Raw genomic sequence first — 27889 nt, forward strand, 5'->3', positions numbered from 1 at the left:
GTATCATCAACATACCTATAATAAACACAATGGCTTTAATGGTGGTTTCTAGTGCTTTCTGCTCGAAGCTTTCCATGAAAAAGTTTGCCACTGCTGGTAAGAGAGCTGACCCCAATTGCTCTCTTACCAGCATCCCAATGAGACCCATTGTCAGTGCAATTGGAAGCCCAACTTAAAGTCTGGCTAAGTACCTCACCTCTCTTCTTCAACCGCTAGTAGAACAATGTAAACACCACATAAAGCCCTCATACGAATTCGTTGAAATATTGAAGACGATACGCATTTCTCCAGACGACATCCTAGTCAGTTTTGATGTGGTCTCTCTGTTTACCAGAGTTCCAGTACAAACAGGTTAAATTTACTCAGTGAGCACTTCTCGCCAGAGATTGTTGATTTATTCAAGATCACATTAACTTGCACATATTTCCTCTTCGACGAACAGTACTATGAACAAACGGACGGCGTTGCCATGGGGTCAGCTCTCTTACCAGCAGTGGCAAACTTTTTCATGGAAAGCTTCGAGCAGAAAGCACTAGAAACCACCATTAAAGCCATTGTGTTTCTTATAGGTATGTTGATGATACCTTTGTCATCTGGCCTCATGGGAGAATTGCACTGCAATCGTTCTTTGAATTTCTCAACAATCAACACAGCAGCATCAAGTTTACTATGGAAATAGAAACAGAAGGCTGCATACCGTTTCTAGACGCAATCCTCATTCGTCGCAAACCTGATGGAAGTCTGGGCCACAGTGTTTACAGAAAACCTGCCACACTGATCTTTATCTTAATGGAAACAGTTTTCACCATAAATCACAGCGCAATACAGTTATCAGCACGCTTGCACTTAGAGCAAAAGTAATCTCGGATCAAGAAATCTTCTCCAGTGAACTTGCACATCTCAAGAAGACCTTACTGCAAAATGGATACAAGGAAGATGACATTCGATTGGTCCTAAAAAGGACCTTTTCCAGTAAAAAGATCACCACAGAATCTGAAGATCCAGTCAGCATCGCAGTCCTGCCCTACACTGGGAAACTATCTGGAAAAATTGCAAGAATCATGAAGAGACACAATATCAAAACCATACACAGACCACCATCAAATATCAGAAAACTACTCCGTCCAGTTAAAGACGATTTGGGTCTTAAAACACCAGGAGTATACTTCATTCCCTGCGAATGCGGGAAAACTTACATAGGACAAACAGGACGAACAATAGCACATCGATGCAACGAGCATGAGAGATACATCAAGCAGTTTTATCCGGAGAAATCAGTCCTGGCAGAACACAGTATAACGGAAGGACATAGAATTTTATTTTCAGACACTAAAATGATTTCAAAGAGCTGAAACCACTGGGAAATAAAAATTAAAGAATCTCTTACCATACCACAAGAACCCAACAATATCAATAGGGATACAGGATTTCAACTCATCCAGACATGGCTACCACTCAGAAAGAAAGCATGTATGAATACGACCAATCAACGTCAAGCTATAGACCATCCAATCAGATACATGGATTCTTAACCCCGTCCACTTTCCTCTTCTATATATAGTACACACGAACTGGTCTCAGTATAATCGTCCTAAAGACGAGAACGATGTCAGTTCTTGAAACGTCGGTTCTATTGTCGGACTTACCTGGCTGATATCCCGAGAACAACTCTATAATAAAAATCTAGTTTTGTGCTCGTCTGGGTTAGACTATTACAGAAACTTATTAGATGTTGCAGCAAGTGTGTGGAGTACTTGTTTATCCTGTGTGTGTGTATGTGCGTGGCACGGGTGTTTCAGGGAGGGACGGAAGTCAATTGAAGACGACGAACATCTGAGTGCAGCAATGTCAGTGAGAACACAAAAATTGATGGAGAAAGTGAGTACACTAATCACGGATGGCCGAAATGCGACTCTGCGAATCTTTTTCCGAGGAGTTGCATGTGAATGAAGAACCTATGCGGCAAATAATAACGTACAACAGGGCTCATAGCGAGTCACTTTTTTTAACTGAAAGTTACTTTTTTCAAGTTGGTCACTAAAAGTTACTTTTTTTTTTCAAATTTGTCACTAAAAGTTACTTTTTTTGGGAGGTAAAGTGACTTTTTCGTGTGATTTATGTTTTGCATTGGCAGTTTTCTAAGAAAAATATTATAAAAATAAATGGAAAAAGGCAGAAACTTGTTACACATTACTCTTCTGAAAGCTTCAGTACTTGCTGCCACATGTGAAACAGTCATCTTTATTCTTACTTGAGCATTTATTCTTTCTAAAGCACAGTAGATGGTTAGATGGATGCTTAAGCTCCCAAGGTGGGGTTGAGAACCTTTCTGTGTCTATTCTTTCTTATATCATAATAGTCTTTTAGTTTTCTCTCGTAATAATTAACGCTCCGCTCAACGTTGTGTGTGTGTGTGTGTGTGTGTGTGTGTTTCATCATGTTCGTCTTGTGTTATGCTTCTTGTATGTTCTTCTTAAGAGTACGTGATGAATGCTCTCAATCTGAGTTGAATATAATATCTGGGATGAAGAAATTCGGAAATAGGCTAGAACTGGTTCCACTTACTCAGAAGCTTCCTACATCTGCTAAGTCTGCTTACCGTAACTACAAAGCATACTTAGAAAACCTAAGAAAGGAGGAAGCTCAAAGAAGAAAAGATGAAACAAAACAAAGAGAGAGGTGATGGAGAAATTGACAAACGGAAAAGGGGCATGATGAGATTTTGGTCACTTTTGCTCACTTTTTCGTGTGCTTTTGGTCACTTTTCAACTATTTACAAGAGACCAGACCGCTATGAGCCCTGCGTACAATCTCAACAAGGGGAAGATTTGTTCCCGTTTCGTACCTCACTCCTTAACAAATGACCAACAAAAGGACAGGGTTGATCACTGCAAAGAACTGATTGCCACGCTAATGGGAACCCTAACTTCCTCCTTAATATCGTTATTGGGGATAAGACATGGGTTTTTCAAAATGACCCGTCGACGATACGTCAGATTGCAGAGTGGAAGTCTCCTAATTCTCCACAAGAGAAAAACTGCGCCAGTCAAAATCCAAAATCAAGCTTTTGCACATTGTTTTTTACGATAGTAAGGTCATTGTGTATAAGGAATGTGTGCCTACAGGACAGACAGTTAATGCCTCATTTTATGTTGAGGTATTGAAGCAGTTACTGTAGCATATCACACGTGTGAAGCCCGAGTATCGGGGTAATGTTCATGGCGTCTGCCCCTGACAAGCCCCAAGTCACAAGGCAGTGATTGTGCAAGACTTTTGTGTCCCAAAAGTGGGTCCTTATTCACAGATCTGACCCGTGCAATTATTTTGTTTCCTAAACTCAAGTCTGCACTCCAAGGTTCGTACTTTGATGATGTAAAGGTCATTAAGAGGGCTACGACAAGGGTTTTCAACAGCAAATTATAAAAGAACTTCCAGCAATCCTCCTATGCACTGGCGGCCAAGGCGTAAAGATGTATGGATTCAGGAGGGTCGTACTTTGAATGATTTGCGGTAAGAAACTTTCCGTGTTCACTTTTTTTTCTACAGCTCTAGTCTCGATTTCAAATTGCCGCACTATATATATTCATGAAATTGATAAATACTTAATATCTTCCATGAGACCTTTTTTTCCTTTCATTGCTCACAATTTACTTTTAGTTTTAATACTTAAACACTGCACCTTTGCATAAGAAGATTGAAATTAGTAGACCGTATTAAAGAGGATAATTCTTACGTCTGAGTCAGATGAAAATGTTTCCTCGTAGACTCTAGTGTACAGAAACATTTTTAGTGGCAGGTGAATATCCTAATACTGTTAGTGGTTACAGAATACTTCTAGTGATTTGTTTGTAACATTATACTATTGAACTCTTGTACGTTAATAACGGAGTTTAGTATACCAAACTCCTTTATATATTTACCCTTTCTGTCCATGTGTCCGTCCGTCCGGGGGACAAAAAAAAATCTTAAGAATTACTTTATGGAGTCGAGTTCGTTGATGGAGGTGATGCATCCACCAAAAGTGGTAGAAATCAACCATTTCCGGTTTTAACGTTGATCACTGTAGAGCAAAAACGGTAATAGACAGCTAGAAACAGATTTCTGCAGTTGATTTAGCGTCCCAAGAATGTATCCCATCTCCTCTAATTTCTCTACTAAAACCGAAGATGGCAGAAATCATCTGTCACTTTCGGTTTCAATATTAATTAAGAGAAAATATCACGCAATAGAAACCAAACTCCTTTACGTGGTACACGCGTGACGCTACTACTTGTTTCTTGTGTTTTTATATTGTATAAAGATTTGAAAGGATGCCTCAGAGTAAAACTTTTGATTGTTAATCTTTGTTAATCATATTGTTAATCTTGTCTTTAAAGGCTTCCGCAAACCAAAGAGCAGGCCGTGCTGGTCGCGTCGCTGCCGGGAAATGTTTTCGTTTGTATACTGCATGGGCTTATAAGCATGAACTAGAGGACAACACGATACCTGAAATTCAGCGAATTAATCTTGGAAATGCTGTTCTACTTCTAAAGGCACTTGGCATCAATGATCTCATACATTTTGATTTCTTGGATCCACCACCGCATGAGACTTTGGTAAGTGATTTGATTTAATATTTCTGTATATGTACTTACTGTTTCTTAACATATTAGTAGATAATTTAATTATACACCACTGAATAAGTGTAATTCTATTAACATAGTAAATTCAGTTGTTTATTCAGTATAGGCAATATTTCAGAGCCTTATACTAATTCCTTTTCTAGCCATGAAAAAAGGACAAAAACAGTTCTGTTTAGAAGGGAAAAGGACAAATAAAATCAAACATCAATTGAAAAACATCTTGGAGCCAAGATTTCTCTTGCTGTTTATGTTAATAGCAGGAAGACAAATGAAGACAACTATTGGCACGTAAAAATTTCAAGAACTGAAAGAAATTTCCTGTTTTTTATTTTGAAATTATCAATGACGGCATTCTGTAACATTTTTAAGTTGCCCTTGTAAATATTAAGGAGTTATTAGTGCGTATGTAAAAATCCGAACGTATTTCTGTCTATTTGCCATTGTGATTTACGTAGTACGTCAACTTCAATGTTTTAGATGAGATAAATACACACGAAATATTCGTGTATAATTGCTCCTTGAATTTTTAATATGTTCTCAAGTAACTTTAATATTTCGTTTTGTCTTGCTGACATATTTCCTTTTACAATCACATGTTACCTCGTATAAGCGTACATTCGCTGCAGTTCTTTATCAGGAAAATTATTTTTGTAATCCGTAATCACACAAGCTTCGGATAAGGACTGATGGCTTGGTACGACTTCAGCAAATTAAAATGGACGTGTGACTTGGAACATGGAACCGTTTCCCCGCCACAACTCACACAGCGCCCTCTCCAAATAGAGAAGTCTTTTTGCGGGAACCTGTATAACATTCTTATCGAATTTGGTATACCGAAAAAGCTAGTTAGGTTAATTAACATGTGTTTTAAGTGAATTCGAAAGTAAAGTCCAAGAAGGAAAATTCTTGTTCACGAGCTTTCACGCCGAGAATGGCCTAAAACAAGGAGATGGCGTTGTCGCCATTATTATTCAGTTTTGTTCTGTAGTAGCCTGTAAAGAAAATCGAAGATAGCAACCAAGGCCTAAAGCTGAACGGCACTCACCAAGTTATGGCTTATGGTGATGTTAATCTAATAGGAAATGATATGAATATAAAAGAAAGAAACGTAAAGGTTTTATTAAACGCCTCCAAGAAGATGAGTTTAGAAGTAAGTGCAGAGTAAATTAAATACCTGGAAATGAGCTGAAACCGAATTCTTCGAATTATGGATACTTTAAAATATCAAATAATATTATACTTACGACAAAGTAAATACTTTGAAATACCTAAGATCAACATTAACAGACCAAAATCATATCTACGAAGATATTAAATGACTAAAAGCAGGAAATTTAGCGTTATAATTTAGTCCGAAATCTTTTGTTTCCGCGAATTCTAGCGAAGAATAATGTGAAGGTTAAAACATATTGAAGTATAATTATGCGTGTTGTACTATATGGTTACGAAACATGGTCGTTTACTTTAAGGGAAGAATGCAGACTGAAAGTATTTCAGAATAAAATCCTGAAGCGAATATTCGTACCCAAGAAGTGCAGAATGGGGAATGGCGGAAACTTCATAACGAGGAGCTCCATAATTTACCATACCGTTTACCTGACATTGTTAGGTAATTAAGTCTAGGAGAGTGAAGTGGATAGGTTGGTAGCCAGAATGGAAGAAAGTAGAAACACTTTCAAAATTTTAATTGGAAACCCAATCGGGAAAACACCATTAGTAAGACCTAGGCATATATGGGAGAACAATATTAAGATGAATCTCGCAGAAATGAGAATGCACGGTAGAACCTGAATTCAGTTAGTTAAGGGCAGAAGTCTATGAAGAGCTTTTATGAATGCGGCATTGAACCATGGATTCCATAGGTCATAGAGTTAGTAAGTTAACCAGTAATTTTTCTTTATTGAAATTTTTCGAAGTACGTTTTTAGAACATTTCCATATACAAATCCGTGAGATTATAAGTAAATCCTTATTTTTTTTGACTTTTCGGTTCGAGAAACACGGTGTCTCAGTGGTAGAGCGCTAACGTTTTATGCGAATGGTCCCTGATTCGATTTCAAATCATGTGAATTTGTTATGGACATCATCATGCCCGTGGGTTTCTCGAGCTTCTCCCGTTTCCTCCCGGATTCTCATTCCTCCAGTTCTTCCATAATAATTTGTCTGCATTAAAACTACAGATTTCATTTTTTTTTCGGTTCCTGTTCTGTGGGAGCTGCTTTTAAGAACTGTTGAATTTCTTTGAGACTTCTTTCCAGAGTCTTCATATCACCCTGTATATACTTCAGAAGTCAGTGGCAGCTGTTTTGTTTTACGAAAATGAGAATGAAGCAAGAAGTTCCGAAATGTGTAAATGGAAGATCAGTATACGTGTAAGCGTCACATGTGGAGAGTTGTATCAACATCCCCATTAGGACATAGCACGAGAAAACTTAGTACAATATATCGTTCGTTTCACACATGTTCCACTCAATGGTTTCTTCAGTTTTGGTATAAGGTTGTCCATTCAAGGTGATAAGTCTGGCGAATGTGGTGGGTGCTCGAGCAATTTCCATTCCCATCATGCGAGAAGATTATGTACACAAGCTGCCGTATGAGTTGTAACCGTATGTAGAGTACAATAAATGTTTAGAAACTTATTCACATGTTGGCGTCGGTCTTTTTAATTATTATTATTTTACGAAAATATTAGTCATTAGAGTCATGTTCACCTTAAAGGTTTTTGTTAGATGTACATTTTTATTAAACCTAGGTATTTATTTTCTGCATAGTTCACAAAATAAATATTTAATTGCAATCCAACTGTGTTCCTTGTTAGTGTAGCAAAATTGTGTCATCGACTTTGGGAGAGTGTGTAGTGAATTTTAGCTGAAAATCATTGAAAATCGTAAATGGTTTGTTAATACTATTAATAATAAGAGAGACAGAGAACTGTTGATAACAAATCATCATATTGTTCGAAGATCATTGAGGAAGTTCATTATCACAGTCGTGGGATGTCTGCAGTTGGTGTCAATATGTCGTTTTTGTTTTAAAACGATACATTCCCACCCAGTCTACCTATTAACATTCCATCTCTCCACAAACAGTTTAACATCTATCTCTAATTCATGATTTTTCACGTTCCAAAATAATAATAATAATCTTCGTGGGTTTCAGATATTCGTGAAGACAAATGTCGAACCCCCTCCGCATGGTTTAAATCTCAAAAATATCTGCACAAACAGGCCTTCCCTGGGTGGCAGTTTCATTTCATTTGCACTTACGGTTCAAAAGTTCTGATGCTCCAGATTTCGGGTTGCGTAACTTCCCGAACATCATGTAGTTTGGAAACAATACTTCCAATTGCGTTGAATTAAATTTCTCCAAGTACTTTTGCAATGACATGTAATTTTACTATACCAACAAGAAACATGATTGTGCTATGTATCAGATAATTAAATAGCATTTTAAAAAAATCTCAATATAGAAGAAAATAAATTATGCTCATAATTTCTTAAGAGTTGACAATATTCAAACTAACAATACATTTCGCACAAATGTTCACAGGAAATCTACTGCAGACACATAATAAGTTCAGAAAACATTTGATAAGAGCTAACATTTGGAAAACTTTTTTCTTTCTTTTTTCTTATTTTACGTTCAGGCCTATTTTCTAATATTCGTAGAAGTTAAGGGAAGGATAAGCAGAAGTTTGTTTTCAGTTTAGGGAAAAACAGATATGAAAAATGACTATTTTTAAAGTGAAAAGTTTCTCGAGTGTTTATGTTTAAAGCTTAATGATATGAATTGTAGCTGTAAACATATTTACAACCGATTCTAAATTACTTTCGAACATATACACCTATATGTTGAGTGTATTCAAAATATACGTAAAAGAATATTAAATATGTTAAAATTATAATTTAAGGAATTACTTGGTTACTTTTCACTAACAAAACGTTCATCCTCTAGATAACTTGCATTTTAAGTATCATACGTAAGCTTCAAAATTCGGATATCAGCAGATCTTTAAGGGAACTCACTTTTTATTATCTAGTATGACTATTTTCTGTTCTTTTTAAGGTTTTAGCTTTAGAGCAGTTGTATGCTCTGGGAGCATTAAACCATCACGGAGAATTGACAAAACTTGGAAGAAGAATGGCTGAATTTCCTGTTGATCCAATGATGGGGAAAATGATTTTAGCGTCTGAAAAGTAAGTGGAAACTAATATTTACTTGAGCTAGTTTACATGCTTTTCATCATCTCAAAAATAGAAGTGAAGTCATACAAATCAATTACGTGATTTTACTGATAAGGATTGCGCCATGTAATCTGTAATTATCTGTAAATGAAACAAATTCGAGTAAAAATGACGGTTCTTACTCACAAACCGTGAAAAGAAGAACTAAGCATGCGAGTCAGTTAGTTGTAATGATTTGCCGTTAACGATAGTAACTTATGTTTATTATCGACATACTACAGGGTGTCCAATATACAATGGAACCCGGAGTTTGGGATAGTAGAACTTTTGAATCTGAAGCGATACACAAATAATGGTTATACCAAAATGAAGCTTTGTACATTCATATATTTTTAAAGCAGGAAGCAACGATTGAAGTATACTACAAACCACACAGTGTTGCCAGATGTAGCCGAAGGTGTAAATCAATTTTTTTTGCAAAACATGTAAATTGACTCATAACATATGTGTGGATGTTCTGTCGTTAATTTTCAGTTTGTTTAGCTGGAGTAGCTTGGAAACTATGGAACAGAAAAAAGAATTTTTCATTTCCACCGATAACTAATCAGATGGGACCTAAGTAAGGGGGAACTAGGAACATCGTAGTTTTCATAAATTAACACTCTGAATTGGCAACATTGCTGATGTTTCAGTGCATCAACAGGTATGTTAAGGATCTGTCTACATTATGCAATACCTGCAAACAATAAAAAATAAACTTTGAAATTATCATGATAAAACTTTTACTTACATGCACCCGGCAACACTGCTACTATCACGAAACAAGTTATCAGCTGTATGGCGATATTGGAAGTGCCCCCTGTTTGGATTCAAACATTGGTTCACACGTTTCGTCATGTTGGCAGCAACTTTACAAAGAGTAGAAGTGTTAATGTTCTCAATGGCACTGCGCATGTTCGTTTCCAAATCTTGTATAATTCGCGAATATGTTCTTGTATACCTCTTGCTTCAAGTAGCCCCATAGAAATGAATAGCGGTGTTGGCAGATGCATGTAAGTAAAAGTTTTATCATGATAATCAGCGGCGTAGCGAGCATTACAAGATTAAGGGGGATGAAACTTGAAATTGCCAAGTCTTGATTTAAAAAATGCCAAGTCTTGATAAAACATTACCAAGTGTTTCAAAAATCTTAGTCTCACTTTTACCAACCCTGCGAAAAACTTTACAGCAACCTTATTTTCATATTCGTCCCATTCCGTACCCCGTCTGAGGCACGAATACGAACAGCCCCCGGTTTCGAGTAAAATTTCACACCTCAACTCAGAGTCATTATCATCTCCCACGATGCACAACTGTTAATTTGACAACTTATGGCTAGTTTAGGTAATCCCCGCCAGCCAATTCTCACCAGAAGTGCGCATATTTTTTTCTCTCTCTCTCTCTCTTCTGTCCTCCAGTCTCCTCCCACTTCGATTTCATAATTTCGCACTCTGATGAAAAATATTAAACACCGGCAAGAAAATAATTCATATATAACCTCCCTTTTAGGCACCCCTTCAATCAAAAGCCCGGGGCACGTGCCTCGCTTGCTCCCCCATGAGCTACATAAGTAACATACAATGGTTACGTAATGCTTCGACTTGTAAATACTATAAAGAAAGGAAGAATTGCAATTTTTGTTTTACTTTCCGAAAGAAGCAACTACGGGATTAAAAATAAAGTAGGAAAGGCAACACGTTTGTATGAAAATGAAGTGAAATACACACCGGTCTATGCTTTCACCCAGCAGACGTATTGTTTGGCCCCCAAAATGTGACTTTTGGAATCTTACACTTAGGTTCATAGAGGAAGCGACAGAATAACTTGTCTCGTTCATTGTAGCTTTCCTCCATCGAACAACATACTTAGAAATATACTGTGCCTCTCCTGTGCCGTGCCGCGGAAAATCAGCACCCGGGGCGAGAGTATACGATGGTGGCCTCGTACATATGAGTTAAGGCGACAGATCATCCGCGAAGCGTAGGAAAATTTTCAAAAATGACTCTCTGAAGAAAAAGTCACTCATCTTTCCTGTGCTTGTACTTGTAGAAACACTCAAAGCCATCTTTTTTTTTAAGTTGGAGAGTGTCCGAGTTTCCATCAGGTACAATGGAAAAAGTAGCATTGCAAATTTTGCTCGCTATCAAGTCGGACAGGGTATTGTGATAACTTGCTCAAAACTGTTACATGCTACACTTTATTGTTCATTCACATTATCCCAGCTAATGTCAGAATTTTTGATTTTTCACTTTTCGAATAAGCTTATATTGATAGCAGAAATAGGATGGAATTAAAATATGGGATATTTTCCTGTCCCAACTAAATTTACGGGGACGCGGAAGACTCGGGCCCAAAATCGAGACTGTCCCGTTTTTTACAGGACGTATGGCAGGCTTAATACTAACAGTCATTGCCTTGTTCTTGTTTTATTAATATCAATTCTGTCAGTCACTACCTGTTGCTTTCTATACGCTCTTGTATCGAATGCTTTTGCGTCCAATGCTCTACTTGCCACCGAAACGCCTCTCTTCTGTCTGTCTTTGCATGCCAACTCGATTCTGCTTTTGTCAGAACTACAATTCCCGATTTTTCATTAAAGATTCTTCAAAATCTTTAGGAATATCAAATGAACAAAAGTGAAGTGTGATCACTTGCAACAGTAAAGAAACTTTAAACGAATATATCAATTTATTTCAAGGTAGGAAACTACACAAAATTTATGTCAAGTCTATAGAAGAACTGATAATAATTTACAGCAACTGAGTACCTAAGAAAATGTTAAACCGAATAAGTCAATTGAACAAAACGTCATTCTTCAAATTTCCAACTATGTATTTTAATTTGCCAACTTGTCAAGAAATTGGTAGCTTTGTAGGGGGAGGCTCCCCCCTTTACCTCCTTAACGACGCCCCTGATGATAATTTCAAACTTTCTTTTACGTTGTTTTCAGGAATTGCATGATGTAGACAGATCCTTAACATACCTTTTGATGCACTGAAACATCAGCAATGTTGCCAATTCAGAGTGTTAATTTGTGAAAGCTACGATTTCCCTAGTTCTCCCTTACAGAGGCCTCATTCGATTAGTTATCGATGGAAATGAAAAATTATTTTTTCTGCTTCATAGATTACAAGCTGTTCCAACTAACAAACTTAAAATTAACGACAAAACATCCATACGTATGAGTTATGAGTCAATTTACCTCTTTTGCAAAAAAAAAAATTGATTTACACCTTCGGCTACATCTGGCAACACTGTGTGGTTTGTAGTATACTTCAATCGTTGCTTCCTACTTTAAAAATATATGAATGAACAAAGCTTCATTTTGGTATAACCATTATTTGTGTATCGCTTCAGGTTCAAAAGTTCTACTATCCCAAACACCGGGTTGCATTGTATATTGGACACCCTGTATAAATAATGAAAATGGCTGACATTGACAACTTGATGAGAATCAAATTAGTTCAGTGTTAATATCAAAGTAAGTAGAGCGTATGGTTTTTACTTCTGTTATTTAAGGAATACTCGTTTTGCAGACATTAGGTTTTTTAAGGGGCAAACAAAAAAGGACTTAATTTGTACAGCGTTTGTTCCGTATACCTAATTTAAGAAATAGAAGTCGAGCAATATTTTTAATAGAATGTGCAGGTTTTAGTTATATATATATATATATAGGCATTAGTCCCAGACAAAAGATATTTCGTTTCTGATTACGTAAGATATTGCAAGTACTTAAGCATGGTAACTGTCGGAGTAAGGGTATGTATTTCAAATATGCATGTCAGAAAATAACAAAGTTTCCTAGTTACAATTTCAGTTTTCACCCTTTTTTTCGATCAATTACGTTTATTTGTAAAGTGAAATGAAACAGTTGATGATGAGACTTAGAAGCAGTATTCCCTTAAATATCATTAGAAAATACCAGTTAGTGGAGAAGCATATAAATACAGTGAAATCTATTGAAAGACTACTGAAAGTAAAAGAGTTATAAATTCAGAACATAATCAACAAGATGTAGTTCCACAGACAGTGTTAGTTTCCTAAAAGAATCTTCGCTGAGGAAGGCAGTAACTGTCACAGTTTTTACCAAAACGTTCACAGTTGATAATTCTGGGTGCTTATATATATATTTGCAGTAGTTAGAAAAGTGTGTTCCAAAGTATATATCTGTTGCATACTACACGTACGAATTTAAAAGTACGTTTATGTGAATGTCTTGGTAAATAATATTCGTAGTATTTATTAAACATTATCGAGAAACACTTTTGTGTAGATTCGTAAGATTGAGGTGCAGTTCTCTTCAAGAATTATCTTGCCGGTATTTCGTTAACGTTACTGTGCTTATCGTATGTTAATCTGGATCATGGTCACCATGGTTAAGACAGTGTAAGCTTTCTGCTATAAGTGACATCCTAACCAAGTGCCTCATGCAAAGACATATGTAAAACTGACTGTAGATAACTTTGGGATAAATGGTGATATATCTTTAGTCGAAGACTGATCGTCGTGGGTCTAGGATCAAATATGACTCAGATGAATAAAAACAAGAAATAATCATAAAAATAATAATAAAGTAAAATATATTCATTCGTAAAGTAATCAAATGAAGCATTTGTACTGCATAAAATAATACGCATTAAAGATAATAATAATTTTGAAAGAATAATAATAAAATAGTTAATAGTAAAATACATAATCATTAATATATAAAAGACATTTCTGTGTCCTTCAACTCATGCAGTCTGTTTAATTGAAAGTGAACTTGTACTAATATCCCTGACATACTACTTTGCTTTTTATTGACTGTTACATAAAATGTTTGTTTTATTATAAGTATTATTACTTGACAAAGATTTTTATATTAACGGATTTTGTACTCTTTTAGATATAAGTGTTCGGAAGAGATCCTGTCTATAGCTGCAATGCTGTCAGTGAACAGTGCAATATTTTACCGACCAAAGGACAAAATTATTCACGCAGACACTGCCAGGAAAAATTTCTTTGTACCTGGAGGAGATCATTTAACGTTACTAAACATTTACAATCAGTGGGTAGATAGTGACTTCTCTACTCAGTGGTGCTACGAGAACTTCATTCAATACAGGTAAAAACAAGAGTTTAAATATATTGTTCTTAAAAATCCTTAACATAATTGTACACAAACTTCTGAACTTGAGACATATTTCCTTGTTAAAGCTCCGTGCAAAATAGAAGAGAGAGTATATAAATGTTTAAAATTAATGCCAACAATGTAGTGTAGAGAAAAGTGGTACAAAATATGCATCATATATATAGATACGTAACTCATATCGTGTTAGTTTTACCGAATATTCTTTACGTTGAAAAACAAGGATGGGTTGGATTACCCATATTTCTGCGGTTGACAGCCTTAATAAATACACATGCAGTGTAAACTACACGTACCATTAAAAGTCACAGAACTTAAAAAAAAAAATTACATTGTTCATAATGATATATACCAAGAAATGGAATGAAATGAAATGGTACGTGTAGTCCATTCCACGCTTATGCTGGCTAGGCTAAAGGAGACGATTGTGATGAGAAAGAAGGAAATGGCAGAATGAAAAAAATGAGAGGGAACGGGAGAACGCTGAGAAAACCCACGCACACATTGTTAATGATATACACCAAATTCTGCTGGGGTAAGTTGTGTAATTTTTAAGGCAATTTTATAGATATAACCAGAACTCGGAACAAGCTGCGAGAACGTTTGAAGGCTGTTTCCTATTTCAAACCAGGAGAACATACTGAGAAATTCTATTGGAAAGTGAAAGTAAAGCCCAAAACTTAGTTGTCTTAAATTTTCTATTTTTTTAAAACAGTTGAGACTAATATGGACTAAGGTTGTTTAAGCAATGAATGAAAGACAGTTCTTAAAAAGTACGTAGATTGAAAAAGAAAATGAAAGAAAAAAACAGTTCTTTCATGTGAAATAGTGTGTTCACAACCTGATCACTCTGAATTCCAGCTGATGTTCCTTATCGTGATGAACCCCACATTTACCAGCATTAACAGAGTATCGTCACAGCACATCTTCCTTTTTGATAAGTTTTTTTGTTTGTTTGTTTGTTCAGGTTTGTGTATTTGCTTACGTCCTCACTCTGTAAATCTTAACCAAGGTGCTGTTCTCTTCCTGCCAATACACCAACTATAAATCTCACTTGAGATGAATATATAGTAATGATGAATCTTCAACGTAATATTATACAGAAAGCTCCGTGATAAAATGAGAAATAAAATTTTAAGTTATTGACAATAATTTCAGAAGAATCACAGATTCGTGATAATGTGCGTCAAAGGTCAATGTTGTCATGCCTTAACTATGGACATATAGAATTTGGTAAGTTACTAGAATCTTGGAATTTTATGCGTCTTTAATAAGGAACATGAAGCAATAGATAAGCATTTTTTTTTTCTTAATTGGATTGTAGTTACTAATGTTACTACTTTAGAATAAATGCAGAAAACTAATGTTTGGATTATGTTTTCAGATCAATGAAACGTGCTCGTGATATAAGAGAACAATTGGCTGGACTCATGGAACGGGTTGAAATAGATTTAGTATCTAACCCATTGGAAACTGTTAATATCAGGAAGGTGAGATATTTATATAACAATATGTTATTCGTTTAAACGCATGCATAGTGTCAATACAACTAATGAAAGCAAAATTGAAAAATAATTAGTTTAAATAAACCGTACGCGAAAAGCTATCTTTAAATAACGTAAAAAATAGTATTTATCTTGCTCTTCTTCACTGTGTTACGAATTAATGGAACGGTCATTAATCGTCGAAATTTTGCTTCCTTCTTTAATCTCGTTGTCAAGACTTGGATGAATTGAAATTAAGGAGAAAACTCAAGCAAGCGTGTGAAATTATCCTTTCAATTATAAAACATAAAGGTGATTCCTCCTCTTTCTCACAATTATTATATTATTATTTTCTTTAGTTCACAATGAGGAAACGACGAACTAGTAGGAATGAGCGAAGCTTGTAATAATAATCGATATGAACATTATTAGAAACAATTAAAAATCTTAAGGAAAGGACACACATTACGTAAGTCTTTTTTAAGGAGTCAAGTGACAGGGTCTGTGATGAGTATTATCAGATGAACTTATTTGGATTTCATTATTAATAAATTGCGGACAGTGGCATAGATTGTAATTTTATAATAAAAAGAAGATACAGCACAGTCTCCAGAGATAAGATAAGGATTCACCGTATTTCCGTTTTTTCTTAGCATTGTATATTTATTATCAGATTCCATCTTGTCTTTATGGCATGCCAAAGATTTACAAACTATTAGAGCGAAACTTCTTATCTGTCCAAATTATCATTCTTCTGGCATCATTGTGAAACAAATACTGAACAGATTTATCATGCATGTCATTCGTGTCTACAATGATTTTATCTAAAATGCTAGAATCAGAGATTGTATTTAATGTATGGTCAGCGCATTGAACACCATCCCCGTATTATTACCGTTTTCGATGAAATTTTGCTTTTTCTTCATTAGGTACCAATCAAATCACCTCACAATGCTAAATCAACAGCAATAAATATATGTCGTCCTTGAGAATCGAATTTACTACCACCACCACCGAAAGTGCTTCCGCGAACGACAAAATATTATTGGATACATTGTAATCAAATTTTTTAGGCCATTAATGGTCACAGCGAACGATAATTTTGTGCTAAAAATTATAATAAAAGAGTATTCTTCCTTATACGAGTCAGCATATTGACTCCAAACGTCATAGTTCTGATGTAGGAAATAACTGCTGAACAGATCGTCACAAAATTGCGTATGTTGTTATTAGCTAGAGTATACAATGATTTTGTAACTAACTGATTCATACTAGCTTTGCTATATTCAATAACTTACACTAAAATACAAATGCTGAGCAAAGCAACATTTTATTATAAAATAATAATTATAACAGTTTCGGATATCTAATTTATCCTTCTTCAGACACTATAAAAAAATCTGATATAGGTTTTTTTCGATAGTGTCTAAAGAAGGATATGTTAGGTATCCGAAACTGTCGCAATTATTACTTTATAATAAAACGTTGCTTTGCTCAGCATTTGTATTTTAGTATAAGTAAACGATTTTGTGTTTAAAAGAATAGAACAAAAGAATGTTGTACATGAGTGCTCAGACTATTGAATACCAACGCGTATTTTTAAAATTCACGAATTTTGCTTTCACACACACACACACATATATATATATATATATATATATATATATATATACGAGGTGTAGATAGAAAAACCCGGACTGATGCTACAAAATCTTTTATTGGACATTTTGCACAATGGGAACTTTATCACCATCAAAGTATCCCCTTCACGATCCTTACATCGTTCCATACGATTCTTACATCGATGGAAGCAGTGTTGTCAGTCATTTTTTGAAATCATGTTCATGACATCCGTCGCTTTTCTTTTTACAACTTCTACTCTCTCAAATCGGGCTCCTTTCAGAGCTGACTTCACAGTGGGGAATAAAAAAAAGTCACACGGAGCAAGAGCCGGCGAATATGGCGGGTGATTAACACTGGAATGCCATGTGTAGCCAAAAGTGTCTTGACTGATAGGGCCGTATGGACAAGAGAATTGTCTTGGTGCAGAATCCATTACTTCGTTTGCCACAAATCAGGTCGTCGACGTGTTACTCGCTCACGATAGGTTGTCAGAACATCAAGGTGATAATGTTGGTTTACAGTTCGACCCTCGGATACCCAATGAACGTACACGATCCCACGGATGCCGAAAAGAACAATCATTATGGCTTTGAATTTCGACTTGCTCATTCGAGCTTTTTTCTGGTGGGAGAACTCGGGCTCTTCCAATGCATTGATTTGCGCTTTGTTTCAGGATCGTACGTAAAAAACCATGATTCATCACATGTAATCACCTTGTCTAAGAATGTAGGATCCTTTTCAATGTTTGCCAAAATGTCAGTAGAAACGTTCACCCGAGCTTCCTTCTGTTCCAATGTCAGGTTCAGGCACCAATTTTGAACACACTTTACTCATGTTCAAATTCTCATGTAAATTTGACGAACACTTTCTTTGTTTATTCCTGTGATGTCAACAACAGCTCTAATGCTCAATCGACGATCTTTCCGAATCACAGCACTCACTTTTTGAATGTTCTTTTGTTCTCGACGTGCAAGGTCGTCCTGGACTCGGGTCGTCTGTGATTATTTCCCGTCCCTCTTTAAAACGTTTAAACCACTCAAACACTTGTGTATGTGATAAGCAATAATCTCCGCACACTGATTTTAACATATCGTACGTTTCTGTTGCGGATTTTCCCAGCTTGCACAGAAACTTCACGTTAGCACGCTGTTCCATTTTAACACTCAGTATTTTTCCGACGGAGCACAGACGTACGTACCACTTTGTACAAAGACCACAGCAAAACTGATTGGCCTGCATCCAGGGCAGTCTGTCATTCAGTAGGCAGGGTATCGTGCTATAGAATCATGCATTGCTTTACCTTCATGTACACGTTTATTGCCAGTAGCTAAATCAATCCGTTTTTTTTTCTAGCCATACCTCATATATATATATATATATATATATATATATATATATATATATATATATATATATATATATATATATATAATTACTTCAGGGAAGCTGTCTAAGACGAATAAATGTGTTTCCTCGCTGGGGATCGACCTGGTACTACACACACACACCGAATATGCTTCTGCGAATATACAAACGACAGTGGTATTGGACAGAATTGTAGTTGAGTAGAGAGTCTTCAAAAGTTTCGTACTATCAACAACCATTTTGTATCATAGTTTGTTTTAAAAAAAGAAAGAAAATGTCGTTAATGCCTGGTCAGCTTACCTAATCCCAACACCTACTTCGAGCTCCTCATGACAGCGGGTTCGATTCTTGGTGGGAGCTTATATGGTTCGGATCCAATGTTAAACAGCAGGTCCACGTCTCATATACCCTCGGTTCTAAGAGGGACGTTAAGCTCCAAATCAGTCAACTAGCTTAAGGTTGTGCTTCTAGTTAAACTACTAAATTTCTTAATTACATATTACTTGTTAATCTCGTGGATAGAATGGGTTAGTTTAGCTACCCTTTCAGCGCCGAGGCTATATGAGACGTGATTTTGTAAATTAACCTAAGATCCGAAAAGCATGAGTTCTCAGCAGGAATCGAATCTAGGTCTCCCGAGTTATTTCACAGTGGCAGACCAAAATTGAAGCGTGTGTGTTTCCACCGATTGAAACCGTGTTTATTTGCGAGCGAGAAGTGTATGTTTATCTACTCCACGTGCATTCCTTTTTTTAATTGTACAGAGGCGGGGCTTCTATTTTGTGTGCGGCGTGGAAATAAATACTTCTCTAACCTAAGGGCGTAAAAAATTGGAGGAATTATTCTACGGTAACTTTTAAATAATAATTTTAATATTCTTAATTCTTTGTTCGAGTCTTTTCAGTTCACTATTTTCACTATGTGGTACAGTTTAGTATAGTACGATGCTTATTTTTTGGCATCGAGTATTTTACAGCCTGTATGGAATACCTGCGCTTGGCTTGTATGTATATATGTCTTTCCATTTGTTAATTTTATTTGTGACCAAAGCTTACTTTAAAAGAACGTATCTTCCGTTGTTGCTATATTCTCTCAAACGAGATTGTGCGTTGGTTAATTATATACACTGCCCACTATTTTTGTGCCAAATTTCATTGAGGAAGGGTATTACAATAGGTTTTCTTTCCTTCTGAGTAATGAAAGACTCTGTACAGAGAACACAACTATGAATAATAATAATAATAGTAATAATACGATAAAGAAGTCAATTTATTTTACCCTCATACAAGGAAGTAGATAGAAGTATGTTTTATAAAAAGAGTTCAGTAAATGTCACTTTATAATACACAATAGTGTCGTACGAGCCGATTGGACTATGGCATATACTGTATGTATCCTCTTTCTATTTGTATATTTGCCAAGTCAAATTGCAAATACGTAAGTTTATATTATCCCAAATATAATTTGGAGTCATTCATAACGGTATTATTGGTTGCCAAGCAGTTATCATCACCCGTAATAAATGGTTCAGGTTGGTTAAAACTTCTAAAACGTATTTTTGTATCTACATGTTAGGATGTTATCGATATAGGAAAATTGGTTTTCAAATGTGTTTTCAGAAAGGAAACGAAATTTAAATTTATATTAGATGGTAAACAGTAAAATACAATACATTTTGGTGAAAGTTGCAAGATAATAGCCAAAACACATCTTCCATTTTTCTTTTCAAACTTTATATATTTATGCCTAAATAGATTGCAGTAAACAAACGAATATGTTATTTGTCTCCTTAATGTTTTTCGTACAAAACTCTGCTCATATGCAAGAACAAAACTATGGAAGAGCTTGTCAAAAATGAAAGTGTTCGACTGTCAAGAAGCAGACAGGCTAGCGTAGTGGTTACACACCGACATTGTAAATCAAAGACCCGGGTTCAATTTTCGGTCCAGTAGATTTTTTTTTAAATTTGTGTCAGAGAGGTTGATATTCAACTTATAAACATGTCTGTACTTGTTTTCAGCTAAGTGACAGTAGTAATAACATTAAACATTGTTGAATATTTAAATAACTTTTCATTTGCTGATTAATTAAGTGTTGTTTTTTATATTTTATAGTACCAATACAGTAAACACTCATAATAAAATTCGTAGTTAACAAAAGAAAGAAATAGGAAAAAGTATATTTTATTATATTTTTACTAGAATAGTATGGAATTATGCATAGTTATAAGGGTTACTACAAATGATCCATGGAATATTTAAAAACAACATTTCACCAAGTGTTATATGTAAAGTGTTGAATGATACACAATATGATATATAAAATGTTTTAAGTATTACTTATTTAAAAATATTGAATGTATCGTCCATGTGTCAGGTAGCATTCGTCTAGGCAGTAGTCTAGGATGATCTTACGCACGTTGTAGCATATTCTTGGTGATAATCTTCAGAGCAACAATAACACATTTCCGAAGCTCATGCATTGTTCCTGACAGTACGCGTACGTATACGCATTATATTTAGTGACGTTGAGAGTCATCTAAATCCAGTCGAGCGGTGTGAGTGCTTCGTTCAGCTATCTACCTATTCAATATGCCAATAAGGTGGAGATCCATCTTTTTGGGATATGAAGTTCTCGGAATCAATTGTCAGAACATATCGCGGGCTGAGATATTATCAGTGTGTTCTCACTTAAAAAAGAATGAAAGAAAGAAAGGACACACACACACACACATACATATATATATATATATATATATATATATATATATATATGACAGAAATATATATATATATATATATATAGATATATATATATGACAGAAGACAGTTTTGGGGAATACCGTACTCTCTATAATAACAGAATTTTCCTTGCTCCATATTGGGACATGGAACGGTTAATCTTTCAAAATAAATGAAGAGTTTTGTCAGTATGCACCAGAGGCTAGCAGAATTATCGTCCTTAAATGCTTCTTGCATGAGATTAGAAAATTTTACCACTTTTGACACGATCATCCGAATGTCCAGGTTCATGGTTAGAGCTCTTTGTTAACTGCTTGAGTTCACTGTTTGTCTCTGTAACCCTTTGCTTTTTTTCTTCTGAAATGACTGGTCGTCCGGTGCATTTACATTTACATAAGCAACTTTGACTTAAATTTTCCATACCTTCCCAGAATGCTCCGGTAGCCTAGCAGTTCTGTTTCGTACTGTAACAACCGACAAACACCATATTCTAAAACACAAATGCTTTCTATTGCAAAGTAGCCATCTTACAAACTGAACTGTAGCAGCCCGAATCGATGATAAGGAAGTTGTGTGAGCGAATATAACATTTGAGATATTACAAACGAGTGGAATTCGTAATTTTAGAATTATAGCATTTTAAAATTCGATGAACCATTTGTAATAAGTCTATGTAATTACTAGCAGTACAATATTTATATCAATCATTTCCGACCAGTCTATGTAAGATGTCAAAACACCTGTTTGTGCTTGGCATGCCACCGCTGCTTCGACAGTATGGAAATTGATTTGTCCACTCCATATATAGTTCGTCTTCGCCATAAATGGAAGAGATAGGCTATGACGTCATAGCATCAAGTTGGAAATGGTTGATGTATATATGAAGTCAGCGAAAGGATACGGATCATAACGAATGGTTCAGTTTTAATTTAGTTTTCTTTGTTGTATCGAGGACCCACTCGGTTCGAAGTAGTTAACAAAAGACATATGGGATGGTTGTCGACTGTGCATAACTTTATAGTAAAAATTTCTGTTAATCTGATTTATGTTCCAGGCTATTACGGCAGGCTATTTTTATCACATTGCAAGACTTTCCAAAGGCGGTAACTATAAAACAGTGAAGCATAATCAAACAGTAATGATTCATCCGAATAGTAGTCTGTTTGAAGAACTCCCTCGTTGGGTGTTGTATCACGAATTGGTGTTCACAACAAAAGAATTCATGAGACAGGTCAGTATTTAGTGTATTTAACTTTCCTGCTTAAACTATTATCGGCATTCATATAGTTATGTAAAATTTCTGCAAGTATATTTTTATAAGGAATAAAGATGAAGATTTCAAAGATGGAAATTCGGTTGGTAACATATAAGAAAATAGATGAAGCTGGGTTCACTCAAAATCTTATTTATGTTTTCTTGTGAACGTCAAACGAACTTCTTTTTATTTATATAATTCTGCTTATTATTGAAAGTATAATTTTGTCTTATGACTTACAAAATCAATTCATACATAAATATAATAACTGTCCAACTCAAAATATAAACTGGTGACAACTAGATATCAAGAAACTAAAATATATATTTTTTCCAGTTTGAATATGTTTGTTAATTTTACATTCATTTATAGAAGAAGTAAATTTTTTTCCCTTTGATTTTATATTGAGTATTCAACTTCTACTTTTTCATTTACACCTAGAAATGGTATTTCAGTTCAACCTGGGCCGAATTTGGTTCCAATTGCAAGTATAAAGCATGCCAAAAGCTTATATTCTTTGATAGAACGAAAATACTGTCAATAACATAGTTACAGAAAGAGGATTTATGGAATATCTGTAGTTTAGAAGCTATTCTTGAAGTTTCTTCCTGAGTTTGACAAAATTTCCTAGATGGAAGCAGTTGGTAAAGAATTCGAAATTTACCATTTCTTTCGTTCCGTCAGCTCGCGGAAAATTATAATTTAACTTTTGTGTTTTTGCTTTTTTCTTTCTTTATTTTCTGTCTTTTTTTATATTTTCTTTCTTTAATTTACTTCTGGAAGTATACTGTAGGTAGCGAATAGCGAAAGCACGCCATTATAATTTGAAATTTTTCTAAGGCAAAATTCGAAGCTTTGCTCTTGGCTATTCTTCAGCTGTGGCAGCAATAGTGCTTCTACTTCACACATATCCTGTGGGTCACGAAGTTCTCTCAAAAGTTACTTACTACAGTAAATTATGAAATTATGTAAGAAACTGGAATTTCAGAATTAGAGAAGCAGCCCATTTGAGTAGAGTATTATATTAATAAGGGAAATTCATATTAGAACTTTAAAACAAAGAATCAGTTGGTCTTTTTTTGTTGTTGTTTTATCATTGATTCAAAAGTATATGGCTTCTGAAAGAAAATGTGTATGATTATTTCTGTTTTTTTAATATTTTAAAGGCTGGCCAAGTATTAATTTATTGGATCTGCTTGAAAGACATCTTAAGTGCGATTGAATATATATATATATATATTTTCTAAATAAGCGCAACTCTCCTGTAATGCTGAAATCGATCATCTGTTGCAAGCTTTATGCAGGGTAGTACTATAATAGACCGACAAACTGAAGGAGGTGATAATAGACATGAAATTAAGCAAAATATGTCTAATAAACATGGGTAAAAAGCGACACCATTTTACCATGAGGGATGTTCAAGAACTAGAAAAGGCACTGATATAATGCCGAATATATCATGAACGTGGAAAGATATCACTGTCGAGTCAAAATATTACACAGAAAGTCGTCCCTGACGAATACAATGTCGTACCATGGTAGCGGAGCGATTGCTGCGCAACAGGGATCCCCATAAATGGGGAATACGTGTGTGAATTATCCATCTGTCTGTAGTGAACCCCGTATCGGGGCGACCGCTCCGCTACCAACGGTACCTTATTGCGTTTGTTAGATACAACTTTTTGTGTAATCTTCTGACTCGGCAGCGATATCTTTCCGTGTTCATGTAATATTCGTCATTATATCAGCACCTTCACCGGTTTTTAAGTACCTCTCAGCTACAACGTTGCCGCTTTCAACTATGTTCATTAGACATTTTGGGGTTAATTTGCTATCTATTATCACCTCTTTTAGTTTGTCGGTGTATTCTACCCTGTATAGGTACAATATTACGTGCGAATATATTGGATTTGATCTTTAATTAGGATTGTTCGTGTATTTGTAATATTAAAATATTACGTACTTGTTGACATTTCAAATTATATTTATATTAACTTTTTTCAGACCATAGAAATTGAAAGCAAGTGGCTGTTGGAAGTGGCACCTCATTATTATAAACCTAAAGAGTTGGAAGATTCTACGAATAAGAAAATGCCTAAACAAACAGGCAAAGCACGGGCAGAGTTGGGTGACACTTGAAGAAATACAACAATGAGGAATGAAACTTTTTTGCTTGAAGACGTGTTCCATTAAAGAAAAAAGAAAGAAAAGGGGAAAAAAGAAAGAAGTTGGAGTGAAAAAATAGTATCGAACATAGTTTAAGTACAAATATGTTTGGTGTACATTTGCATCGTTTTATGTAGTTGTTTCGTTCAGTGTTCGTATTTGTAATGTTTATTGTTTTTGTATTTGTTACGGAATAAATTTATTTTACACTACAAGTTGTGTCTTATCTAAATCCGTGGTAATATTATGTGTAAAATATTTTGTCGGTATTATTATTAATAATAAGAATAATAAAATAATTTAAAAAAACTTAGTATTTCTTCAAAACACAAGAGAATAAAGCATCTGCTATACTTTGAAAAAGAACCCATTCCGTCAACAGGCCCTGTAGTGCGTGGATCACATCTTCATTATTTTACAGCGTTGATGTTTCATTTATTTATGGTTCAATTAAATATAAAGGTAAATTTTTGATTTGTAAAATGTGTTCCTATCGATCTTTGTCATTTGGTATTTATCACCAATTAACAAATATATTCATATTTTTTGAACTTATGAATTCCTCTATCATTAATAACAATAATAATTTGAAAGTGTGGCCAGAACAATTTTTTTCATGGGAATATAGTCCAAGGAGTTTCTGGCCAAACGCTTTGATAATACTAATCTAAGAAAAGTTTATCCCTGTTCTCCGTACTTATCTTTCTTTGTGACCCTCCACCCTGATGCGTCTGCTCTGTTAATCACTGTAAGGGTTTCTACGAAAGGAAATATTGCAACTTTATGCTGAATGGAAAGAAGTAAATGTTGTTTAGGGTTTAACAATCGTCAGACAGTGTCTAATCGTTCGATGGGAAAATTAAACATTTATCTACGTAGACCAGTAACAACTAATTAATAAAGTATGACTAATATTGGTAATTATATTGTTACGACCAATTTTGTAACATTTCTTTGTAATTAAATAAAACTCAAAAAGTGAAAAATGCACGACTGGATTGAGAATCAAAGCCGAGTCTTCGGCTTCAGCTAGTGCACTTCAGTCCGTTCTTTGACCAGTTTTATGCGAGGGTTCTTACATAAATTCTGAGCCTAACCAAAAAAATATTAGAACTAGACATGTAATTCTTTTAGCTCATATTTATTGAACCTTCTTACGATGTCATACCAAATTTGGTATTAATATCGACTTTTCTTCTGTTGTTTCAGATCCAGAAAGATAAAAGAGTGTGCAAAGTGTAATCAAATGGAGAAATTGAAGGCGAGAGCTGTTATTGGATATCTCCACAAGAAAGGCTTAAAACCGCAGGAGATCCACGCCGAAATGGTTGCTACGTTTGGTGATAGTGCCCTTTCATATGCCACGTAAAGAATTGGGCAGCCGAGTTTAATAGGGGAAGAATCTCGATTGAAGATGACTCGATCAGTAAGGCATGTGGAAGCAGCGTATGAAATCATCATGAATGACCGGCGAATGATCATCAGGCAGATTACTGAGACAGTGGACTTATTTACTGCAACCGACGACCGAATTTTCACCCAGCATCTGAAAATGAGCAAGGTTTCCATGAGATGGGTGCCAAAACTTACATCTGATTAAAAGCTCACCAGACGTAACATTTCAAGGGACGATCTTCATCTTTTCTGAACAAATCCAGATGCCCTTTGCACTTGATTCATAACAGTAGATGAGACCTGGGTCCTCTATTACCAACCATAGTCCAAACAAAAGTTCCAAACAGTGGAAGCCCTTCCCTCATCCTACCCTTCGAAGAAGGCCAAGTCAGTGTCCTCAGCTGGAAAAATATGACTAGTTTTTTGGGATTCGGAAGAGATAGTGATGATGAATCATCTTCCAAAGGAGCGAACAGTGACTGGAGAGTACTACGCAGGTCTTCTACGACAGCTGTGTGATAATATTCGGCAGAAGCGTTGTAAGAAACTTCCAGTGTACTTCTCCATCAAAACAATGCCCCTAGCCACAAGTCAATCATCGCAGTGGCAGCAATTCACGATTGCAGCTACAAATTGATATCCTACCCACTTTCTTCGCCTGATTTGGAACCTAACTTTTTTTTCCAAAGCTGAAAGGTATTCATTTTGACACTGACGTCATGCATGCCGTAATAAAATTTTACACGCCTTCGACAAATCATTTTTAACCAATGGCATTAACGCACTTGAACATCGATTGGCAGAATGTGTTGACTTGTCAGGGAACTCTGTTGAAAAGTAACACCATGCATAAACTCTCTGCTGCTCCGTTCATAGGTAGGCTGAGAACATTTGTAACAAGCCTCGTATTATCAGTCTGACTTCTGCTGGTTAGCCATAGAGGATATGGTGTGAAAAAGAATAAGTTGTTCCACCATTTATTATGTAATTCTTTGCATTTTGTTATTTCTTACACCTTGTAAGTTAGTAATTTTACTTTAATTACTACAGTATGTGCCATGAAGTTATTAGTGCACGAACAATGACTGGGAAGACCGTAGTTATGAAAGAATAAAATCGTATTTTCTCTAGTAATTTAGCACTGTAAGCAATTTACATGATTAAAATTCATGAGGAATTTTGTAAATGATTAATGTGTAACCCAATGAGTGTTAACAGCAGGAAGGCACTTGATATGTATGCGAAATCCGAATAACATATAATTAACATGAACATTACCTTGTAATCTAGTGCGAAAATCTTAATATTTAGTGTGTTACCAATAGTAGTTATAATGAAAAAATTCTTGTCACTTGGACTGTAAAGACAGTAATTTCTCGTCATAACTATTAAAAAGTTCCATCAATATCATCAGCCAAGTAACAATCTATTAGCGATTAAAACTTTCCCAATATATAAAGTTTGCTACTGATTAGGCAAAACTATTCAAAACAGGTTGATTAATTTTATACCGAAAATTTTGAGTTTGCAAATTATGAAAATCTAACTCCTAATCTAAATCGGGTTGGACCATTCCTAGCCTGCAAAACAACTCTGATTCGTCGTAGATTGGAAGTGTGTAAAGTAATTTGCTCCAAATTGTAAATTCCAGAACTGACTACATGTATTTAAAGTAGTTGTGCTTGAGTTCAAACTGAATACTTTCACACTAAATTTTGAAAATGGCTGATAGTGATACATGACCGTACCTGTCTCTCTCGCATTCTTTTCCTTCCGTCTGTTCAGTGCTTGATGTAAAATACATAAATCTAAAGACGTTCAGCGTATACAACTGCAATTTGTTTGTGCATGTGTTTTACTCTACCTTCATTAGAAATTATGCCCTTTG

At 35.3% G+C, this 27889-nt stretch overlaps 1 protein-coding gene across 1 annotated transcript; it reads left to right on the forward strand.

The window, feature by feature from the left end:
* Positions 1–1845: 1845 nt before the first annotated feature.
* Positions 1846–24821, forward strand: LOC145679111 (pre-mRNA-splicing factor ATP-dependent RNA helicase DHX16-like). The gene is made up of 7 exons (XM_081749705.1): positions 1846–1878; positions 4377–4595; positions 8687–8817; positions 13730–13948; positions 15357–15462; positions 22240–22416; positions 24445–24821. The coding sequence occupies exons 1-7, from the start codon at positions 1846–1848 to the stop codon at positions 24577–24579; spliced, it is 1020 nt and encodes a 339-aa protein (XP_081605831.1). The 3' UTR covers positions 24580–24821.
* The last annotated feature ends 3068 nt before the right edge of the window (positions 24822–27889 follow it).

The sequence above is a fragment of the Thermobia domestica genome, chromosome 2 (assembly GCF_964235325.1).
Source record: "Thermobia domestica chromosome 2, izTheDome1.hap1.1, whole genome shotgun sequence".
Lineage (NCBI taxonomy): Eukaryota > Metazoa > Arthropoda > Insecta > Zygentoma > Lepismatidae > Thermobia > Thermobia domestica.